The sequence below is a fragment of the Melopsittacus undulatus genome, chromosome 1 (genome assembly GCF_012275295.1).
Source record: "Melopsittacus undulatus isolate bMelUnd1 chromosome 1, bMelUnd1.mat.Z, whole genome shotgun sequence".
Lineage (NCBI taxonomy): Eukaryota > Metazoa > Chordata > Aves > Psittaciformes > Psittaculidae > Melopsittacus > Melopsittacus undulatus.
Window position 1 is genome coordinate 140,834,727 of NC_047527.1, and position 21,013 is coordinate 140,855,739.

The window sequence follows — 21,013 nt, forward strand, 5'->3', positions numbered from 1 at the left end:
TAGCTGACTCTGGCACATGAGGTCAGAATGCAAACGTGTGCCCATGGCCTGCTCCACACTGTGGACTCAACACACACTTAGGTGCTACATCAGTGTCAGGTTTACATTAGAAAGTTTAGCTAATAGCTAAGGGTTTATTTTCTGTAGGATGTTTTCAGCTAAAGAAGGTATCTTCTATCCAGCAAAGCAGTTTTTAAAGTTTAACAAGTGTCTAATCCAGTTTAATGTGCTAAAGAAAGAGAACACAACAGGAGAGCTTCCACCAGGCAAAGCCAGGTGGGAGAAGAGGCATGGTAAGGAAAAGCTTGGTGACAGACTGCTAATAGCCATGGAAATCCAAACACTTCACTGGGATTTTACAGCTCTTCGCCCAGTATGGAGCAGGAGAGATGTCCTTGGACCACAGGGCACAAACATGACACAGAGGCAAGCTGTGGCGTGGCAGGAGGGAGGGGAAGGAATGCCAATTGGCATTTTCAAAGAGGGAGTACATTTCAGCAGTTATCTCCATCCGTAGTTGTGTACAGGACCTAAACCACAGCAATCAGCCCATACACAATCCAGTTTTTGCAGGCAGCAATGCTACTGTGCACCTCTGTGCACCTCCCCGCCCCAGCACTGCATGAAGCATTTTGCTCTATGCTCAGTATCATATAAGAGGTCAAATAATGGAGAAGTAATTTGGGTTTCTGGAAGTAATTTTACTGTATTTCAGGTAAATGTTGGCTACTTACGGAATAATAATTGGATGAGTATGAGGTCAAAGCTGGACAAGCTCATGATACTACAAGGACAAGGCTAAAGGGGAGGATGTGTTGCCAAGACAGTGCTAGCCTGGCTTGTCTGTCAGTAACCACAGCCAACCACTGCTTTAGCAGCAACGGGATCTCCATACCAAGCAGCATCAGAAAAGGGTTCTGAGACCAAAATTCACCTATACTTCAAGTGTAATTTATTCTGTAAAATAAAAACATTGCTGCAAAGGTGCTGGGAAAAAAAAAACAACTTACATGTGGGTGTGAAACTGCTGAACAGGCTTCACTGAGCTGGAGTTTGTTTCTAGGCCCCTACAAATAAATTCCAGCTGTAGCACCAACTGCAAATGAATTGAGAGGTCAGCAGCTTAGAATGTGACAGTCTGAGGAGAAGCACCCCACCATGGAGGATTAAGGTTACTTTGCAGATGCTCCCTGAAGTACTGGTGGTACTTACTCCGACATTTTATGTACGTATGTTTTTGTGCACATGCACATAAACACAGCTGCAATGTTTGGAAGCCAAAGCTGCCTCTGAAAATTGGTTTAGATGTGCTTTCACTCTAGTTAAGAATTAACAGTAAGTTAAGTAATAACTTACGTAATAAAGTTACATAGCAGTAAGTTATACCAGTCTTAAGTATCAATGTTCATTTTGACTGCTGTTTCCTCTACAAGATACACATTGAGAATCCCAGACTACTCCCAGCAGTGAGCTGTTAAATATACAGAAAAGCAAGACTAGGCCTAAAAGAGAAACCTAGGAAGAAAAATCAGTTGGTGACTCTCAGCTGGAGGGGTATTTAAGGCAAGAGGCTGAGCAAGCTACCAGCCCCTCGGTCCAACAACCATTACCTCAGCATCAGTAACTAATCCCACCACTGGTGCACAAGTGGTATCATAAGTTTGGCAATAACTGCACTAACTCTTGGGAATCCGGGTGAGACAAGAAACCCTGCATGAAACAAAGAGCCTGTACAAATCTATATGGTAGGTGCAGATGACCTCCACCTGTAGCTGGTCTGAGAGCTGTACCTAAAGGTGCAGCGAGTGGCAGGGAGCCTGCTGTGGTAGGCACGATGGATGTACCAAGAAACAGCAGCTGCCTTGAAGCTTGTCTGAGTGAAGCTGCAAGCTTGTGCATAAGGACAGGCAATAACCCACATCTCCCCCTTTATGGAGTGGTGCTTTCTACGTGATCATTCTCCACAGCAGAGACGCAAGCTTGGCTCTAAGGGGAACCTAGCCAGGAGTGGTCTGCATTTCAAAGAGAAAAAAACCCTTCCTACATCTTCTCTGAATCACCCATCTCAAAATAAAACTAAACCAAACCCAAATGACTTCCTGAATACTGAGGCAATCTGTACAGCAAGTATTTAGGTAAGATTTCAGAAGATGCAATGAATGAGAATTGTAACAGAAGCTCAAGAAAAGTGTCCCATTTTGAGCCTACCCAAGATGTGACAGTTTAATATAAATACAGGTTCAGAAGTGATGAGCTGATCTGCCATCCTGCCTCACAAAGCTTTTGTACATCTGAGTACACAGAGCTGCCCCAATGGGAGAACACGGCACAAATTAAGGATACTGCGCGGGTTACAAATCCAATTTCCCTTGCCTCTGTTGGGGTCTGTGGTTCTGCTCTGACTTTACCTTCATTTGCTGTTTGCAGAACTTCTCCAAAGACAAGGCCCTTAGAAATCTGTGCAAGATGCCACATGCCGTTTTAGCTATGCCACTAAACTTTGCATCTTGCACATGATGCAGAACCTAAAGCAGACCTGCAAGCATAACCTTTAGAGAGAGCAAGGAAATCACTTGGGTACACATGCACCAAAGTATTTACATCGAAGCTGCGACTGGTGCACACTTGAGGGAATTTCTGATGCATTTAAGGAAATAACTTAAACTGTACTTTAATGTGAAACTCCTTGTTTACAGGGCAGCTACAGCATTTCTTCTATCAGTCTATATGTACAGAATTTTACAGCACCTCATGCACTGTCCAAACCAGATAGAAATTACAGATAAATATAGAATTTTTAGATTGAAATATCTGTATATTTAGAAAAATAAGCATTAGTAAACACAATAAACCAGGTAGCGAAGTGTACCTCTTCTAAAGTCTCACATGCAGGTAACATTTCTGGGTTAAGTCATGATAGTTTTGTAATGTGGTAACAGAGGTGGGCATGTTTTGTTTTACCATCCACATACATACATCTACACAGACAACTATTTGATAATTTACTTCTCTAAACTACTTAAATATTTACTGTGTGATACATACCACATACCTTAAACATTTAGCAGCATCTTCACCTCGCTCAGACACACCTATTTGTTATCATTAACAGTCAACCTAAAAAGGTCTCCTGCTTCACATCTGGAAAATGAATGTTTAGTGCGGAATGATATACATGAAATTATTTTAACTCCTCCAAAACACTTCAGACAGCTCTTACATGCAATAATTGTCCTTTGCTCAAAACCAGCCTTTCAGTGTCCTCCTCTCCTAACTGCACAATGCACAGATCTCTTAACACCTGCTCTGGCATACCCTGACTATTGTGTAGATGCCTGAAATGGCACCAGCATTCTAAGAACCTCCAAGAATGCTCTATTTCTAACTAATTCTCATTCTAGTCATCCAACCAGGTAGTGACAAAGGAAGCAGAATACCTGATGAAAAACTGATCTTGCTGAAAACCAAACCACAACTCACCACCACAGAAAAAACAACCCCCTTTCCCCCCTCCAACATTATAAAACCTGCCAATGTGAACTCCCATTTTTGAAGGTTTAATAGATACATGTAAGGAATGTGATGTTTAGGTGAGGATTTTCCCCTTACAACCTGCATGTGGACATCCAATTAAAACCTGCAGACACTTGGATACGCTCTTTGCCTGCAACCTAAGTAAGCCATCTTCTCCTATTGCTTCAGAATTGTACTTCCCAATAGCATCTACGCTACCATCACCAAATGGTCAGCCACTAGGCTCCACTCTGCTAACTGCTGGATTTTAAAACACTGGGAACCTGCAGCAAAAGCTAAAGCTTTAGCTTCTAACAAATACATGGCTGGTTGGAGATGGCTGACTAGGGAAGCTCTTGTGACCAATATTCTCCCTGGGATGGAAACAGAAGGTGCACAGGGGTCTTCCTAACTAAACCTTAGTGCCCATGTTTCATGTGTTTCATCTGGTTAAGTAAATTTCTGGAAAAAAGGATGAAAATATGTGATAGTTGCAATACAAAGTACTACAGTGTGGAAACAGAAGAATCTTCTCAGTCTGTTCATTAGGTAAGAGTGAGCTCAGCCCACTTTTGGCATCACATATAGAGTATTTTCTAACTTGTAACGTAAAAGGCATCGTTATCTGTCCAGATAGCACATCCTATTTACAGCATGTGTAGCTCTCCTATTCCACAGTAAATAAACACAATTTAGTCACATCTAGCATATAGTGCCAAGAGCAAATCATAAGTCACGCAATGGCTTTGCTATTGTTGCTGCTACATACAACACTCAATCCATTTCTCAAAGCAGCCTCTGAGTGACAGGATCACAGAACATGTCTCCTGGGAAAGGAAAAGTCTCATGCTGGTGCCACATTTAAAAGCTTTACCAAACTTAAAACCAGAGGAAAACCCATCCTGAAACACATAACAATATAACAAAGTTGTGGTCCAACTTCTCCTCAGAGAATTTCAGATTCCCTCTGAAAGACCAAGATCTCAGTACCAGGACCCACAAGGATTACCTGTGCTATAAACAGCTTCAACTAATGTTTTCCACACACACTAGGATCTCAAGCTCTCTTTGCCCCTTTTACCCCGCAGCGACCAACTTCATCGGCTTTGCAAAAATCACCTGTAGTATATGGGTATTTGGAGGGTGTTTGAGATTTACACTTCTCCAATATGCCTCAATTCCATTTTAATTTTCCTTGTGCACATAAGACTTCAAAAGCCACAGGAAGCAACACTGGTTTACAATGTCTAAGCCTTTTTTCTTTCAGCAATAGTTCTAATGAAGTTGCCTTTCAATAGCATTCCATGTCACACTTTGGTGTTGAGAAAGAAGTCAGAAGCCAGGTGCCTGTCACCAGAAGGAAGAGAAATTAAAACAGATAGATGACTTCAGTTCAGACACCTAATCTGATAAGTGATGGTGAATGTTACTATATACAACAGCTGACATTACAATATAAAAGAGGGTCACAAAAAGTGCTAGTCTTAGCAAGGAGCTACGTTTTCATTTTGTTCTTATTAAGCAGAAATTTACATCAGCATAAGTTTTGATCAATGAACTTGAAACTAATGCAACTTACATCAAGGAGCCTACTAAGGGAAGAACTGTCATTAACAAAAGGAAGTATGTTGTAAAACAAAAAGGTACAAACAACATCATTGCTTTTTAGCAGTAAGCTTCCAATTCACAAACTAGCTCATTAAAAATGCAATTAAAACCGATGCAACAAAAAGCACAGAAACTCTACTACATCACGCTCCTAAAAATACAGCAGTTGATCACATACAAATATTCCAAAATATAGAACCCAGCTGGCTAGCACAGAAAATTAAGCCATAGATCACCATACAAATATCAAACAATGTCCTAAGAAAAGAAAATGCCCCCCCTCCTTTTTTTTTTCCTTTTTTTAAGCAATGTGTTTTCACAATGTGAATAAATACTCCTAAATGTTAAGCTTCACTCTACAAGGCTCCATGTTACCAGGTTCTGTCCCAGGCTACTTCCCCATTATTCCAATTGCACGGAGTTACCCTGTGTACCAGCTTTCTAATGTCAGTCCTTCAGCCACAACAGGCTAACAGGTTGGCTCTCCAAAACGGCCTCATAAGCAGCATGCAAGGTATTGCTTTACATTATTAGAAGAGTCACGTGTAAGGGAACCTACACAAAGGTTGTCAAAATCAAGAGACAAAGAATTTGTGAAACATCAAGAATGCACCAACATTAAGCGGAAAGAAGCTGGAGCAATGGAGCTGTGTGTTTGTTGCTGCTTTTAATACTTAAAATTCTGTTCCCATGAAGTTATTATTTTATAAGGAAAAAAAAACCAAAGAAAGAAATGAGAGTTCTTTCCTAACAAGAGCTATAGACTTTTGACTGGTTGAACACTGACGTTAACAAGGTTTACAAAATATTATTTCAAGTATCCTTTTTTAAATCACAGTGAAAATGTAAGACCAAGATGTAAGTGTTGAAGTGAATGACTGAAAGTTTCTTAGATGAAAAAGGCAAAGGTACGAAATCAAAACATAGAAAAATGCTTAAACGCATTTCCTTCATGTGATATGAATAGAAAGGTTACCTGTAAAAAGTTAGAAAAATTAAAATAAATTACATATTTAAGTACACTTTCCCTTCAGCATTTCTATAAAAATTCAGAACAGTGTACTTTGGAATATACAGAGTAAAAATGCACAGGTGCCGTAGTCATCGCCAGTATCTACACAACGTCACATCAGCGTCTTGCTGCAGTTGAATTTATTTGTTACTTGAGCTCCTCCTGGGAAACCTCAATATACCCAGCTAATTGGGACCCACTGTGGTTCCAGCCTCAGCCTCTCGATAGCAGTCTGCAGCTTCTCGAAGGCTTTGTCTAGGTTGTCATTTACAATGGTCAGATCAAAATAGTGGTTGTATGCTCTCTGGATCCGTGCACTTTCATCCACTGTTTTCTTCAAATCAGTGTCCTGGTGAAGAGATGAGAGAATTCAGCCAGGTTGGAAAAGACCTCCAGGACCATTAAGTACGTTTTACAGGTTACTGAGAACATAAACCTTGGTGAAGCCTTATAAACATGCAAGAAGTATCCTTTCATTACCTACAACTGACTACTTAAAGAATATATTTAAAAAATACTAAGTCTTCATTGACAATAAATCCACACGGAACTTAGCTAAAATGTACTGAAAAGGTTGAAAAAGTTATGAGCTGTGCCAATAACATTAAATATGACAACCAAATGTTTGCAAATCTGGCAATTCTTAAGAACGTCAATAGACACACATGAACCAATGCACATCAGTTTGTATCTGCAACTGACATTCCAATCAGAATGAAAGTGATGCTTTAGGAATGACTAAGTCAATCATGTATGTAAATATATTTGTGCATTTTATTTCCATGGAAAGCACAAAGAAGGTCAAGAATTTAAATCAGTGGGAAGTTAAAAATGAAAGATACATTTCTAGGAGGAACAATCTCTAGAATACTTACTGCTTTTAGAGGCTACATTTCAGCCTTGCTCACCTGATGCCAGATCCTGATTTGTGAATTACTGCTCTGTTGTTTAAGTTCTGACATGAGCTACAAAATACACAGGGAATTTATATCCCTACATTACAAAGCCTTCATGAAGTGCTGTCACTGAGCACCTTTATGTTCCATTAGTCCTACATTCTTAGAAAATCCCTCTCCACTTCTGCACAAAAGCCATTTTTTCCTAAGCTGCTCTAAGATTTGTCCCCTTGACGGTATTTCTTTTAAAATGTTCATGTCCTGATACAGTTGTAAACAGAAAAGGCAAAATGAAAATGTAAGCTTCTGAATAGCCTCTCCTTCCCTGTAAATGAAGGAGATGAGCAAATGTATCATTGCAACAGCCACAATTTTTGCAGTAGAATGGTTTAGGATGCTAGAAATAATGTAGACAGACCCACTAGCAAGCAGAACATAACACTTAATATAATAACATAAACCTAACATCATAATACAAATGACATTTGTTTTTCACTTGTTCAGGAAGTACACGAAGATGAAATGGGAAATCCTACCCTCTATGTACATGAGTACAGATACAATCTAGAATGCATAAAGATACATAAATGTACATTTAAAATGTCACTATACTCTGTATTATTCATAAGGACAAGTAAAAGGCAAGTATGTGCCTTAGGGTATCAAATATTAGGAAGTGCAGGGAATTATTTTTATACTTGTCTGGACAGTTTAAACCTTGCCTTTTAACACAGAATCCCAGACTGGTTTGGGTTGGAAGGGACCTCAGTTCCAGCCCTCTGCCATGGGCAGGGACACCTTCCACTAGACAAGGTTGCTCCAAGCCCCGTTCAACCTGGCCTTGAACACTGCCAGGGATGGGGCAGCCACAGCTTCTCTGGGCACCCTGTGCCAGCGCCTCAGCACCCTCACAGTAAAGAGCCTCTTGCTAATGTCTAATCTAAACCTACCCTCTGTCAGTTTAAAGCCATTTCCCCTTGTCCCACCACTGCATGCCCCTATAAAATGCCCCTCACCAGATCTCTTGTAGGCCCCTTTTAGAAGCTGCTCTAAAAAGATCTCCCCAGAGCCTTCTCTTCTCCAGACTGAACCATGCCAACTCTCTCAGCCTGTCTCCATAGCAGAGGTGCTCCAGCCCTCTATCATCATTCTTGTAGATGCATTGCAAAATTCAGGGTTCGTATGGAGCAGGGAGGAGGAAAGGCAGAGCATCCACATAGATACTTGAATCTGTAATAGCCAGAATCCACAACTAGGAGTGACAATCTCTGATGTGGTTAAGAGAATGGGATGTCACAGGTTTGAAAAGAAGGAAAGAAGAAATTAAGAAAATAAAAAAAGAAAAAAATGAAATAAAGACTAAAAATCCTATATTCATTTAGTGGAAATTAAAACACCAGCCTGTTTTTATTGCTCTGAATGCCTCGTCAGCATTATACTAAGGTATTGTTACTAAGCTGCAGCAGTATTGTTGTGAGTTGCCAGCTAACCATGGCTTTTCTCAGCTGGGGAAGCTATACTACTCCTTAACTGCTCAGTCTGGGTTTTTTGCTTTGGTCCTGCAGCTGGTAAAGTTCATGTCCATATAGAGTATTTAGAATTTGCTGCACTGAGGAAGCATGTCTCATTTCTGTCTACTACGCACAGTGTCTCAGAAAAGGAGAGAAGATCGAAGGAATAAAATGTGCCAGTTCACTTTACATAACAAATCCAAGGAACTCAAGAGCTGTTCAACAGTTCCTGTCCCAGCAGCTCCCAGGCATTCTCAGTGCAGCATGTGCTGTTGCAGCAGTGGAAACATGGCCTAGTTGCATTGTGTCGTTTGTTGGTTTCTGTTTGGGTATGTTTGTTTTCTTTACACAGGCTGCAGTATCTTTCCTAAGGATTACAGATTCCATTTTTAAAGCACATCTACATTACAAGACAAACCCAAAGAAAACTTTTTTTGGGAAAAAGATGTGGAAAGTAAAGGAAAGACATTTACATAAAGAACAACTCCCACCATCAAATATCTCCCATTTGCCGCAAATAATCAAAGGTGACACTTCACAAAGAACACATTATGAGTAATTTTTGTAATCAACGCTTTTCTGTAAGAGGTCTATTTTTAAGAAAGAAGCAATCTGCCTTACACATAGTACTTGATTAACTTCTACTAAGTAATCAGCAAAAGCCTTGCCTTACTTTTCTTAAAGACATTCATTGCAGAACAAATTCTACCTAAAATGAAAGGTAAAATCCAAAAATAACAATATCAGAACATCCTGTTCAGAGCAAACAAAATGTGAAGTAATCTGCTTACAGTGAGAAGTTTGGTTGTAATTCCAGCATCTACCACAGCCTTGTGCATGGCACGCAGAGTCTCCAACTCCGGAGCAGCAATAAACACCACATAGGGCATGAATTCAGAAGTCCTCAGTATTTTCAGGGCCTAGAAGTAAAGAAGAATAAAAAAAAAACCCTGAAGTCTGAGAATGACTCACCACACGTCACTGTTACTTAAGGGGCACTGCAGAACAAGTCTGTTACAATAGGCAGAAACACGTAAGTGAAGATTCCTATTTCTATTTAAGAAACTCCTACACTGCTTTGTGAAACGCTCAACATCATTCTTTCCTTGGCTAAAAAGATTATTTATGACTCTGTAAGCCTCCCCTTCTATGCAGAATCCTTGTTGGCTTTTTTCCATCTAACTCATTCCAACTAAGTGCCACAAATGTAAGAATCCAGTTGATACTGTAATCTTCAAACCACATAAGACTTCAAATTTAAAGGCACACCACTTCAACACTATACTCCTACACTTGTAGTGTAGCATTATGAATGATATACCTGTGGATTCACATCCAAGATGCAGGTCCTTCCTGTCTGAACAACTTCAAGGATAGAATCAATTTTGGTGCCATAAAGATTTCCTTCATATTCTCCATGCTCTAAATATCTGCCAGCTTTAATATCAATCTCCATTTCAGCTCGTGACACGAATCTGTATGCTTGCCCATCTTTTTCATCATCCCTGGGCTTTCGTGAGGTAACTAAACAACAAATTTAAAATACAAAGTGAATGTTTTCTTTTTGCATTTGGAATACAAATATGAGGCTGGATTGCCTGTTAGGGAAAGTAAAATACATATTAACATACAATTATAATTGTTCCATACACAATTAATTATTCGAATGAAAGTTTCAAAACTCAGCACAGCCCCTCCTGTTCCCTTTATTTCTGTTCTTTCCTATATGTTGCTTACCATTTGCCTATTTCCTTTGTATTACTCCTTCACACCATATACAATACTCATTAATGTCATCTTAATTATTCACTTAATATAATATTAAAGTGACTCAGAATCAAATGAAAGTTTAACTCTCAAATGCCAAATATACTTCTGAAAATAACTGAGCACACATCAAAATCTGCACTGTCCTGCCCCCCCCCAAGCTTCAGCACATACTTGGCTCACTCTATTTGCTCTGTCACTCAGGGCAGAATTACCTGAGCTACCTATAAGGAAACCCAGCCACTGCAGCAGAAAATGAATGGAGACAAGCTAATGTTGCTTTCCAGGACAGCTTACCCTTTGAAGGAAGGTGAATTCACTGCAGAGATTAAAGCCAATTTTTAAGTAAAACATTAGCAGTTCTCTTGGGTATTGGCCATACTGTGCAGTGCAGGCATTATTTAAGCAAGAAAGTGAAAATAAAGTAAATAAAATAGAAGTATCAGGTTATTAGTGACTTCACTGTCCTAATGCCGTATTATTTATCCATTCTTTGTATTTAATCAGATTTGAACTCTAAAATATATTAGGTGCTCCAGTGAGTCATTCCCTTTGTAATACTTGTATCATCACTGGGTGACAGCCATCACTTGGTGCAACTTGGTGATACAAGTGGAAAGCATTCACCCCCTTCCAGTAATTCCTATCAACTTTGTTATTATTGAAAACTTGGGTGAAATGATCTTCTGAAGCTGCTAGCAATAAAGCAATAAGCATATGACTAGAACATCTAGGCTTTAGCCAAGATTCTACACAAAGGCTAATACTGGAATGGTTAACACAACAAAAAAATCATAGCAGTTTTGAGACAAATTTTGTCTCAAAGCTTTAACAGTTTATAGCATACAATAGTATATATATGTTTATATATAACACATATATATATGGGAGGAGGAAGACAGAGGATATACATAGTGAAGACTCCATATACAATAAACTGTGTACTGCATGTGCATGATTAGATTGTCAGATTGCTGAACTGGAATTTAATGCCTTTTAAGGGTGCTCAAGAGCTCCAAGTAAAAGCATTTTAACACTGTGTTGCATTACTTACATATATTTAAATATGTATATATAGTATTTTAGGGAAAACAATAATTCTGAGGGCTTTTTAAAAAGGGAATAAGGAATTTTATAAGTAGTAAAAAATTTCTTCCTGTTTTGCCAGTATGAAATAATGAGATGATAAGAAGATTTCTTTTACAAAATTAACACTTAGAAGTCAAACTTGTTGTCAGTTACACATAGCAATTCAAGTGCCAGTTTTGGCATTAGAGATTCAATGAATGAGACAAACCAGTTCTCTCACATTGCACAGTTTATCTTTCAGACCTCTCCCTCCTCCCCCTATTATCAGATCTACTTGTTGCCCACTGAGAACTGAAGGGAAAAGAGTGGGTTTGAAATGCTAAAAAGCAGCTGGAAGGAGAATAATAATGAGGCTTGGGTGGACGTCCCTCCTCCAGCAAACAGGAGGGGGCATTAAAGAAATAAAGATTTTGCGAATTAGCAAAGTAACCTTCTGGAAAGGAGGCAAGGAAACAATGCTTCAGTAGGAGAGCAAGGGTTTTCTGAAGCTGATAGGGAGAGAAAGAAAAAAAGAAAGACTATGGGCTTGAGGCTAGATATATTAAGACATAATGGTTATCAGACAAAGGTTGGAGATCATACAAGCTTCAGTTTTATTGGAAGTGTGTTGCTTTTCCCTACATTTCTGATACTACAGAAACAATTTATAATGCCAAGGATGCTTCTACAGATGGAAAACTCCACGGCACACCTGAGAAACTAGGTAATGAACTGGCTGTTCATTACAGAAGTGTTAGGAACTTCTAGAATCCTCTCAGTAACTGATGGTGACCAGCACTGAAGAAACCTAGCAGACTGAAACTCTGCACATACAAAGTTGTTTTACTGTACCATCAGTAACATTTAACTGGTAGTGACAAATATTTTCACTGTCATCATATGTTAGTTCTGTTGCTGGAGAAGACGAAGAACCTTTGTTTTCCCATGCTACATAACTTTTACATTCTGACATAATTTCTCCTACCCTGATTCACTGGGATAAACAACAGGTATTTTCCAGATAATCAGAGACTCATAGTATGATACTATAATAGGAGTGCTGGCAACTTACATGGCACTGTGGTTCCAAACCTAGTAGGATTCAGTACTATAAACCTGTTCTTCAAACTTCTTCGCCCCACTCCTTGGGCCCCAATTAAGACCAATGTTTTCCTCTGAAAAGGAGGCATTTTGGCTACTTCCTCATAGATCTGGATTTCATGACGATCAAATTCTACATTGAGAAATGTACAAAACCAGTTAACACCCAGACAGTACTGTAAGAAAAAAAATTAAGCAGTCATGCTATATATAAACAGACCATATGTAAATATAAATAGTACTCCAAGGGCATTAATTCTGATGCAAGCTCTCTTACTTTAAATTGGCATGGGAATAAAATAGTTACCTCTTCATGGATAGCATAAGTCACATTATTACCTTTACTTCCAGAGAGAAAATCTGAGATTGACAACAATGGGAAAACTGATTAACAATTAATGAGCTTTCACAGCTTCACAGAATCCTTAAGGTTGGAAGGTATCTCTGGATGGCATCTGGTCCAATCCTCTGCTCAAGCAGGGCTACCTGGAAATTATGCTCAGGACCATGTCCAAACAGCTGTCAATTATCTTCAAAAAGGGAGACACAACAACCTCTCTGGCCAAACTCAGTCACCATCGCAGTGAAAAAGTGTTTCTTGATGATCACAGGAAATATCCTGAATTGCTGCTTGTTGCTTCTGGTCTTGTCACTGGACTTCTCTGAAAAGAGCCTAGCTATGTCCTCTTTGCACCCTCACTTCAGGTATTTATACCCACTGATGAGATCCTCCTGAGCCTTCTCCAGGATGAACAGACCCAGCTCTTCCAGCTTCTCAAAGGAAAGATGCTCCAGTCCCTTCATCATCTTCGTACATCTGTACTTCTCTTGCACTGAGGAGGAGCCCAGTACACATGAGGTGTGACCTCACCAGTGCTGAGCAGAGGGGAAGGATCACATCCCTCAACCTACAGGCAGCAAAGCTTTCACTTTTTTTTCCTCTTTGTAACAAACATTTCTTCTCTGACCCTCACCTACCAAAAGGTATACTCAGCACCATCATATCCTCACTGGTCATTACTATCAAACAAATTTATAATCAAATACTTTACTGCAATTCTTTCAACTCTGGATCCTCTAGACTCTGCAAGTTCAGAAGGCTAAAGTGCTCTGATGTATATGTAATATTAAGAGATACCTGCATTTCTTGTAGTAAGATACATCATCTTTTTCTTTTTTTTGCTGCTTATCGTTCCACAGAAAGGCCCTAGAAATAAAAAAATGAGACAAACTCATAATTTTAGCTGAATGTCTTCTTCCAAAGCTTATTTACATGAACATATGCAGGGTTAGATTAATTAGATGTACAAGGACTAGTTTAGATTTTTATATATTCTAGGGCAGGAGATCACATATATTTTCATTCACATCAAATGGTATAGTAAGAACTGAAGACAGAACAAATTTTCTTAGAAAGCTTTGTAGAAACCAGCAGAAAAATCCATGAAACATGTTTAATTTATTAACTTTCGGTTTATGCTACAAAAACAGAATAAAGAGCTTTTAAAAAACTAATAATAAGAAGAAAAATTGCCTTTCCCACCTAACTTAGCTTTTCATCAGCAGGTGGCAAAATTGGTTCATGTATCTATAAAGACTAAGCATAGACTTCAGCCTTTGTCCTTCAGTCAAAGCCAAAATACAATAATTAGCATTTTGCAACATTCCGTGTATTCTCACACAGCGGTTTTCTAGTCTCTATGAAAGCAGGAAAAGCATAACAGACGGAGCAAAATCTACCCCTGAAATTCATTAAATCTTACCTGAATTATCCCAGTCCCTCCTCACAAAGGCTTTTCTCTTCTCTTCCAGGAACTGGCTGGGAATAAGCCCTGCACTTCCTCCTTCTTTGACATGACTAGCCTGGGGGAAAACAGGAAAAATCACAGGTAGGCTGGAAGAAGCATTCTTCTCATTGACATGGTGATGTCTGACTTTCACACCACCAATGTTTCCCAAAGATGGTATCGATAAATTTACTATTGAGACTTGGAAATTCAAACTCAGATTTGAGTATTAAAATTCTGTCTTACAGTAACAATGTCCTCCCACAGAGTAATAAAATTCAGTAAACAAATAAAATAGATACATTTCATTACTGGTTCCCATTAAGTTAGTAAGCTTCTATAGCCGTAAACCTTTGGCATCAAAATGGAATTTTCCAGACATTGAACTCTCAAGTGACAAACCTCAAGACTTTCTAGTACACTGTAGACCTATACTTTGTACTCTTGAGCTGCTCCAAACAGGCATAGTGCAGCTTACTAACAGTCATTTCACAGTCAATGTCATTAATACATGCCTAATCATGCCTTAAGATTTTGCACTAACTTGAGATTTAAAATCTTATTAACTGAAGTATTCCTAGTAATGAATGCTTGGCTAAGATTCTGTACAAAGTAATTTCATGGCTAGCTCAATTCTTAGCAAGCTTAACACATACAAACACACAACTATGAAATGTACAATTTTCTTCTCCATAACTGGTTAGCCTGTCTCTTGCTATCAGGAACCATTTCCTTTTACCTATGACTGACTGGTATTTTACAGTTAGCAAGTTTTCAGTAACAGTTTGGCATTTCTAGAAAACAGAGGAAAAACTGTGTTTTTTCTCTCCAGTGGCACGATCTGCATAGCAGGACTTGCAACACACTCTACTGGTTCAACATATTTCATGTTTGCTACCAATAGAGTATTTATTTCTCGTGGGCTCCCACAAGTTACAACTGGAGGACTTGAAAAGCAATACAGAACACAACATGTTAGCTAAATGTCAAAATGCTACAGTTAACTGAAACTAATGAACTTGGCAGTAAGAAATTTTTTGCCTTCCCTCACACTTCTTAGTCTTTCTGTTGTTACCACCACTGACAAGCAACAGAATTCAGCAACAGTTGTTGATGTATATTCAGATATTTTTGTAGCTCTTAAAGAAGTCATACATCCATTGTTCTCAAGTAACGTTTGGTTTGGTATCTAGCAAAGGGTGAGCAATTAATGGGTAAAAAGTTAAATGAGTAATGCTAAACTTTTTGCCTAGATTGCCACTGCCACTTGCAGTTTTGAGTATCTCGGTTGAGGAAAGTGTCTTAAAGGTTCACTCACCACACTGTCAATGGCACTGATGTTTAATTGTATGTATAGTGTCTTGGAAATATTAAAAACAGCATAAATACTGGATTGCATTTCTACTGAAGGACTGAATGAGGAAACACTACCTTAAAGCAGGGTGAACTGTTAATATCTGAAATAGTGCCAAACATTTTGATTATGACCATGCATGTTACAGCTCACATACACTGACCACCAGTGCAGAAATAAAAGATACAGCTTCTCCAAATAGCTATTCTCACCCCTCTTCAAATCCACAGGGTTAATTTCCTTTTCTCTCCCCAACTCTGAGCACTCAGGAAGGGGTTAACTTCTTCCATAGTTGCTGTCAGGGAAGGCTTACTACAATTATAGTCAACCTAAGACTTTCAGCTAGAAATGATCCACTTAAAACCAACTATGGAATGTCTAGGCTTATGATACAAGAACAAAGACAAATAAATAGCAGTAATAGCAAAATGAGTGTTACAATTTATGTCATTCAATTTTTTTCTAGTATTTCAACTGCTAATATCTTGATATTAGCTTGAAATTGGGTTGCAATGTAAATATTTTTTCTTATATCTAGTTTTACAGGGAAGCAAATCATCATTTAAAGAGTTTACTATTACAGCAACTACTGAAGCTTTCAGGGGTTCTTATTTTATTTTTAAATCTTTTTACCAACCTGCCACCAATTGGGATCTTCCCGGTTTACAATCTGAAGAATTTCTCCTTTAGAAAATTTCAAACCTGCTTCTTTGCATGGGATGAGGTTGTCATTATACGGATTATAATCAAAATGACACTTCACAAAAACCTGAAACGGGTAAAAATTTACAAAGCTTAAACACAAAATGCATTCTGACTTATTTGTTAAACTGAAATAATGTCTTTACCTACAGTGAGACATGATCAAAGTTGCATTTGGCAAGTAAAATACAATCTGTGGAAAAAAATGGCATATACCAGCTGAGACAGTAGAATAATCAGCAGTGCAAGCCTTGGATGAAAGAGCTTCATGGTAAAAATAAAACCCCAACTGTTCTATTTGGACAGTGTATTACAAAACACTCATTTCTGCATCTCAGTATGTACAACTCAATTAGTATTCTGACATCAAGTTACTTTAAAATATTAAAAAAACTCTCAGAATGTGAGCACTGTATTCAAGGCTTGTGGAATCTTAAGAAATAAATTGGCTATTAAATCAGTGTTTTAAATCAAGCAAGATATGCTTAAGACTCAAATTTGATGCAGGCGAAGAAATAATCAAAGTGCATCAATAGACTGGAAACATCTTTTGACTTTTTCCTACCAGGCTGGGGAACAAAGGAAGCAGCGCACCTGCCTCAAATACAGCACATTCCCTCAGCATCTACTCAGTGCTGGCATAGTCTGTTACAGTCACAAGCATTAGACCCACTACTCGAAGGAATGTCTTATAAGATATTTCAGAGGCTTAGAGAACTTGTTTTAGAGGAACAAGTTACCTCTGCAGTGGAGAAATCAACAGCCTACAGCAACAACAGAAGGATCAGGAATTGCCAACATCCAAACTCCTACTTAAGTTGGGGACTTCAAGCTCAGCTGTCAAATTCAGTATGTTCCTGAATACTATGAAAGAGATTACTTGGACACTGATCATGTTATAAACACATGCAGTTCACTGCACGTTTAGTGTGTGGCTAGATCAGCAGAGGTCACTGACATCAAAGACACATGATTTATATGTGGTATACAAATGCTCATCAATTTTAGATATTAATAAAGTTTTTTTATGCAGGGATATTGGGAAGTGTAAACCCACTTCCAAAATGTAATTAAAGGTGAATACAGGTATATACAGTTTAGACTTCTTGCCATCATTAAATACATAAAATAATCAAAAGATCTTAAAATAATCTTTTTGACAGGAACTTTAGAAATGTGCTACTGACCTGTTGAGGAATAACAGTGTCTCTGTAGCTGGGGAGAATCTTCAGAGTGACACTGCCACTGATATTTTTCAGCAGTTCCTGCAATTCTTTTGGATTGTTTCCAACCTCATGGCCATTCACCTCTTTAATAATGTCACCTACATGCAGAAGACCTTGTCGATCTATCATTCCACCATGTAGAATTCGCGCTATTACCAGATCATTGTTCTCAACTCTAAATGTAACACCCTGAAAGAGGTATGTGACAGCTAGTTTACCACCGTCTGAATTTCATTTTACCATTATCTCAAGCAAAACCATGTGATTTTCTACCTACGCCAATACAAGCAGACAGTAATAGTTACTACAGTGTAAGAGTTCCTAATACACAGATAAGCATCAGCTGACACAAAAGGGCTTTCAGACAAGCTTTTCATATGACTGAACTTTTCTTTATTATGTGCAATCCTGTCACTTTGTACCAGGACCAAACGGGACATTGTGTTAGTCAGTCATGCTAGCAAGTCATTCAGCCTTGTGACTGCTTGTTCACCATCCCATAATTTCTTAAAAAGAACAAACACAGTCTTGTATCAGCCTCTCAATACTGATCTTATCACCCATTAAATTACACAACATAATAATGGAAAGAATTAAAACATAATACAAGAAATCAGGCACATGAAAACATTTTCACTCAGACTTTCAAGACACGCATATCTTCAGTGACTTACCAATGGTTCTCCTGCTCTTTTGTGAATTCCAAGGATACGAATAGCATCTACTGGAATAATCTGGTTGTTCACTGAAGAATTATTGACTTCTGGGCTAGAAGGAGGGGAATCGTAACATTTTGAAGCCACAATATCATGTGCTTCTAAGAGTGACTGCAAAGGAACAGAAAAAAACCTTTTTTTCAAACCATGATATAACCACTTCCAAAAGGGTCTAGGGCTGAATAATCACTGAATCTGCGCTTTTGGGATCAGACCATAAAACTCTCCGTTCCCATGGAATGGAACAAAAATTGACATACAAGTACTCACATGGACTGATAAGCCTATTATCTTGGTAAATATGCTCTCTTTTGGGAATACAAATGCTTCTTAAGGAAGCATAGAAGAAATGCAGTGAATCTGGGAGGAATATGTGATCTTGCTTCGAGAAGACTGAAAAAGGAGTACCTAAAATAGCTTTCTACCTAATGAGACAGTATCTGGGCAAATGGTTAAAGTAAACAAACAACCCTCTGCAAAAAAAATGAAGATAACTCATCATTAGATACTTGTGCTTAATGTAAGAAAGTTTTCCTCCACAGTAATTTGGATAATTACAGGTATGCAAGGATTGCTAGCAATCTGCAAAATGAGTGTTTTCTGCTTGCATAAAGCCAAGGCAGAATTCTAGCACCAAATGAATCCAAGTTGACAGAATTAACTTTCTAGAAGACAAGAACTCAGACCTTGTAGTTAAAGGTGTTTTCCCCAGTCCGTATACATAAATACAAAGCAAAAGGAGGAGATCCAAACAAATATAATCATCTTTGGAAGACAACACAATTTAGACTTGACTTTTCATAAGAGATACTTTAAAATTTAAGGAAAGATTTATAAGACAATACATACAGGTAAAGCAATATCAGACAGTTCCTGTCTAGAAGAGGAAAAGAGACTCCTATAGCCACCATCTATTATAGTTGTAGATAGACTCCTATTGTGCAGAAGTCTCACTGACAGATGCAGAAAGAGGAAAAGAAGCAAGTGGAAGAGATGTCTACTAGGCTTCAAACAACATAGTTTTGTCTCAGATAGTGACCTGATAAGATACAGTCTAAAGCTGTATCACTGACTGGTATCAAATAAGCAGCTAAAATGAGAAGACACAATTAGGGACTATCACAGATAGTGACATGCACATGCCAGGGGAAGACAGTAAAATACTAGAAAGCAGAGCAGGTGAGCAGGCAAAATTTGGGCAAATTAACAATTTTGCTATGCAGTCTGCTCTATCTACCCTTCTGTAAGCCACTTCCAACCTAAAAGTTGTGCAACCATATTAGTTTAGTGCTAGCCTCAACATGCAAGCCCTCAAAACATCACAAACCAACAGTTCTTGTCATCTGCCCATCACACAATGACCCTGCTGATACTTGAGGTGAAGGAGAATTCACTGATTCTGCCCCTGCCATTAAAACTGTAAAGACAGCTGCCTATTGTGGCAGCTCTGATACTGTGGACAAACCAAATCAAATTAAACACGAAAAACAATCATTTATTTAAATCAAGCAGCTGTCAGATGGGAGCAATTTCTAATTCTTCATTACCCAAAACACATTCAATCCACAAACCATGAGAACAGATCTCTATTTGCCAATGTTTGCAATAAACATTTTTTATCTTTCTACATTTCCAACATGAAACCAATTAACATCAGGCACACATTTTAACACAGTGCCACTGACAAAAACAGGTAGATATGCCAGTATGATATTACCACTGTTCTCTTTTAATCACATGCTAGAACAAGTTCTTCCCAAACTTTCTGGCCACAAAACAATAGATTTCTTGTGGAAACTTACACCTAACCATGCCTGTATAGCTCCCTGCCCTAGTGGTCTATAATTTATGGATTGTAACCTGATCCACAGTCAAAACAGACTACTAAACTAACAGTCTCTGTCATCCTGTTAAAATTAACATGCTCTGTAAAATTCTTCAGTTCTTAAATCTAATCCCATTCCATATGCTGATCCGATTGATTCACTCAGTTTTATGGACAAGCACGAATTCTTTCAACTACTACTTAACAATCTCTCAATCACAAAATCTCTACCCTGCTATTTACACAATGGCTGAGTCACAGAAAGACTATCAAGGACCCTACACTGCTGCCCACAATTATAAAACAGTTTCTTTAAGTAAAATAGTTCATTGGTTTCCTTAAAGCAAGACATAGGTGAATTCTCACCATCCCATACCTAACTCTCAGTTCTGAAACTCAAGGATACCATACCAGTTTTATGAAACTATTTCTAGCCTGTCAGGCATAGAGTCCTGAAGGACACCAAAACAAAGCCACTTGGTAACAAGAGCCATGTGTCTCTATCTGCTGCTGGACTGCTCTCCGATGTTTTACGTCACTCAGTACTTATTTCAGGAATATGGCTGAGTGATCTGAGGAATGCAGTTGCATAAGCTTCACTTGTTTCTGACGGTATTGGTAAAAGTGATATCCTGTGCTCCTGCAGCTCCAGAGCTCCTCTGCAATCTGACCTTTCTCATACTGGTGCTGGAACACTTATAAAACCACTGCCAAAGTCTGCAAAACAACATGGACTGAATAATGAACAACCATAAAACAGGTTAAAGTTTCTTCCATGCTGCACATGTAAACAGGATCTGCTGACTGTCCAAAACTGAGTAACTGCAGAAAGATTCTCATGGAAAAAATAGCAATATTGCCAGGACAGGACATGTAGAAGAAATCTCTACATATCACAAGAAATATTTCACAAGAGACATGCAGTCC

General features: G+C 38.6%; 1 protein-coding gene across 2 annotated transcripts in view; it reads right to left on the minus strand.

Moving 5' to 3' along the window:
• Positions 1-4,992: 4,992 nt before the first annotated feature.
• The window catches only part of PALS2 (protein associated with LIN7 2, MAGUK p55 family member), a 58,256-nt gene continuing 42,235 nt past the window's right edge, over positions 4,993-21,013 (minus strand). For both annotated transcript variants that reach the window (XM_031053529.2, XM_034062765.1), the window contains exons 4-12: positions 18,220-18,372; positions 17,507-17,734; positions 16,255-16,386; positions 14,240-14,339; positions 13,615-13,683; positions 12,448-12,609; positions 9,862-10,064; positions 9,332-9,460; positions 4,993-6,482 (exon numbers count right to left, since the gene is read on the minus strand). In XM_031053529.2, the coding sequence (XP_030909389.2) occupies positions 6,306-6,482; positions 9,332-9,460; positions 9,862-10,064; positions 12,448-12,609; positions 13,615-13,683; positions 14,240-14,339; positions 16,255-16,386; positions 17,507-17,734; positions 18,220-18,372 (1,353 nt within the window). In that variant the 3' untranslated portion in view covers positions 4,993-6,305. The remainder of the gene's footprint in view (positions 6,483-9,331; positions 9,461-9,861; positions 10,065-12,447; positions 12,610-13,614; positions 13,684-14,239; positions 14,340-16,254; positions 16,387-17,506; positions 17,735-18,219; positions 18,373-21,013) is intronic.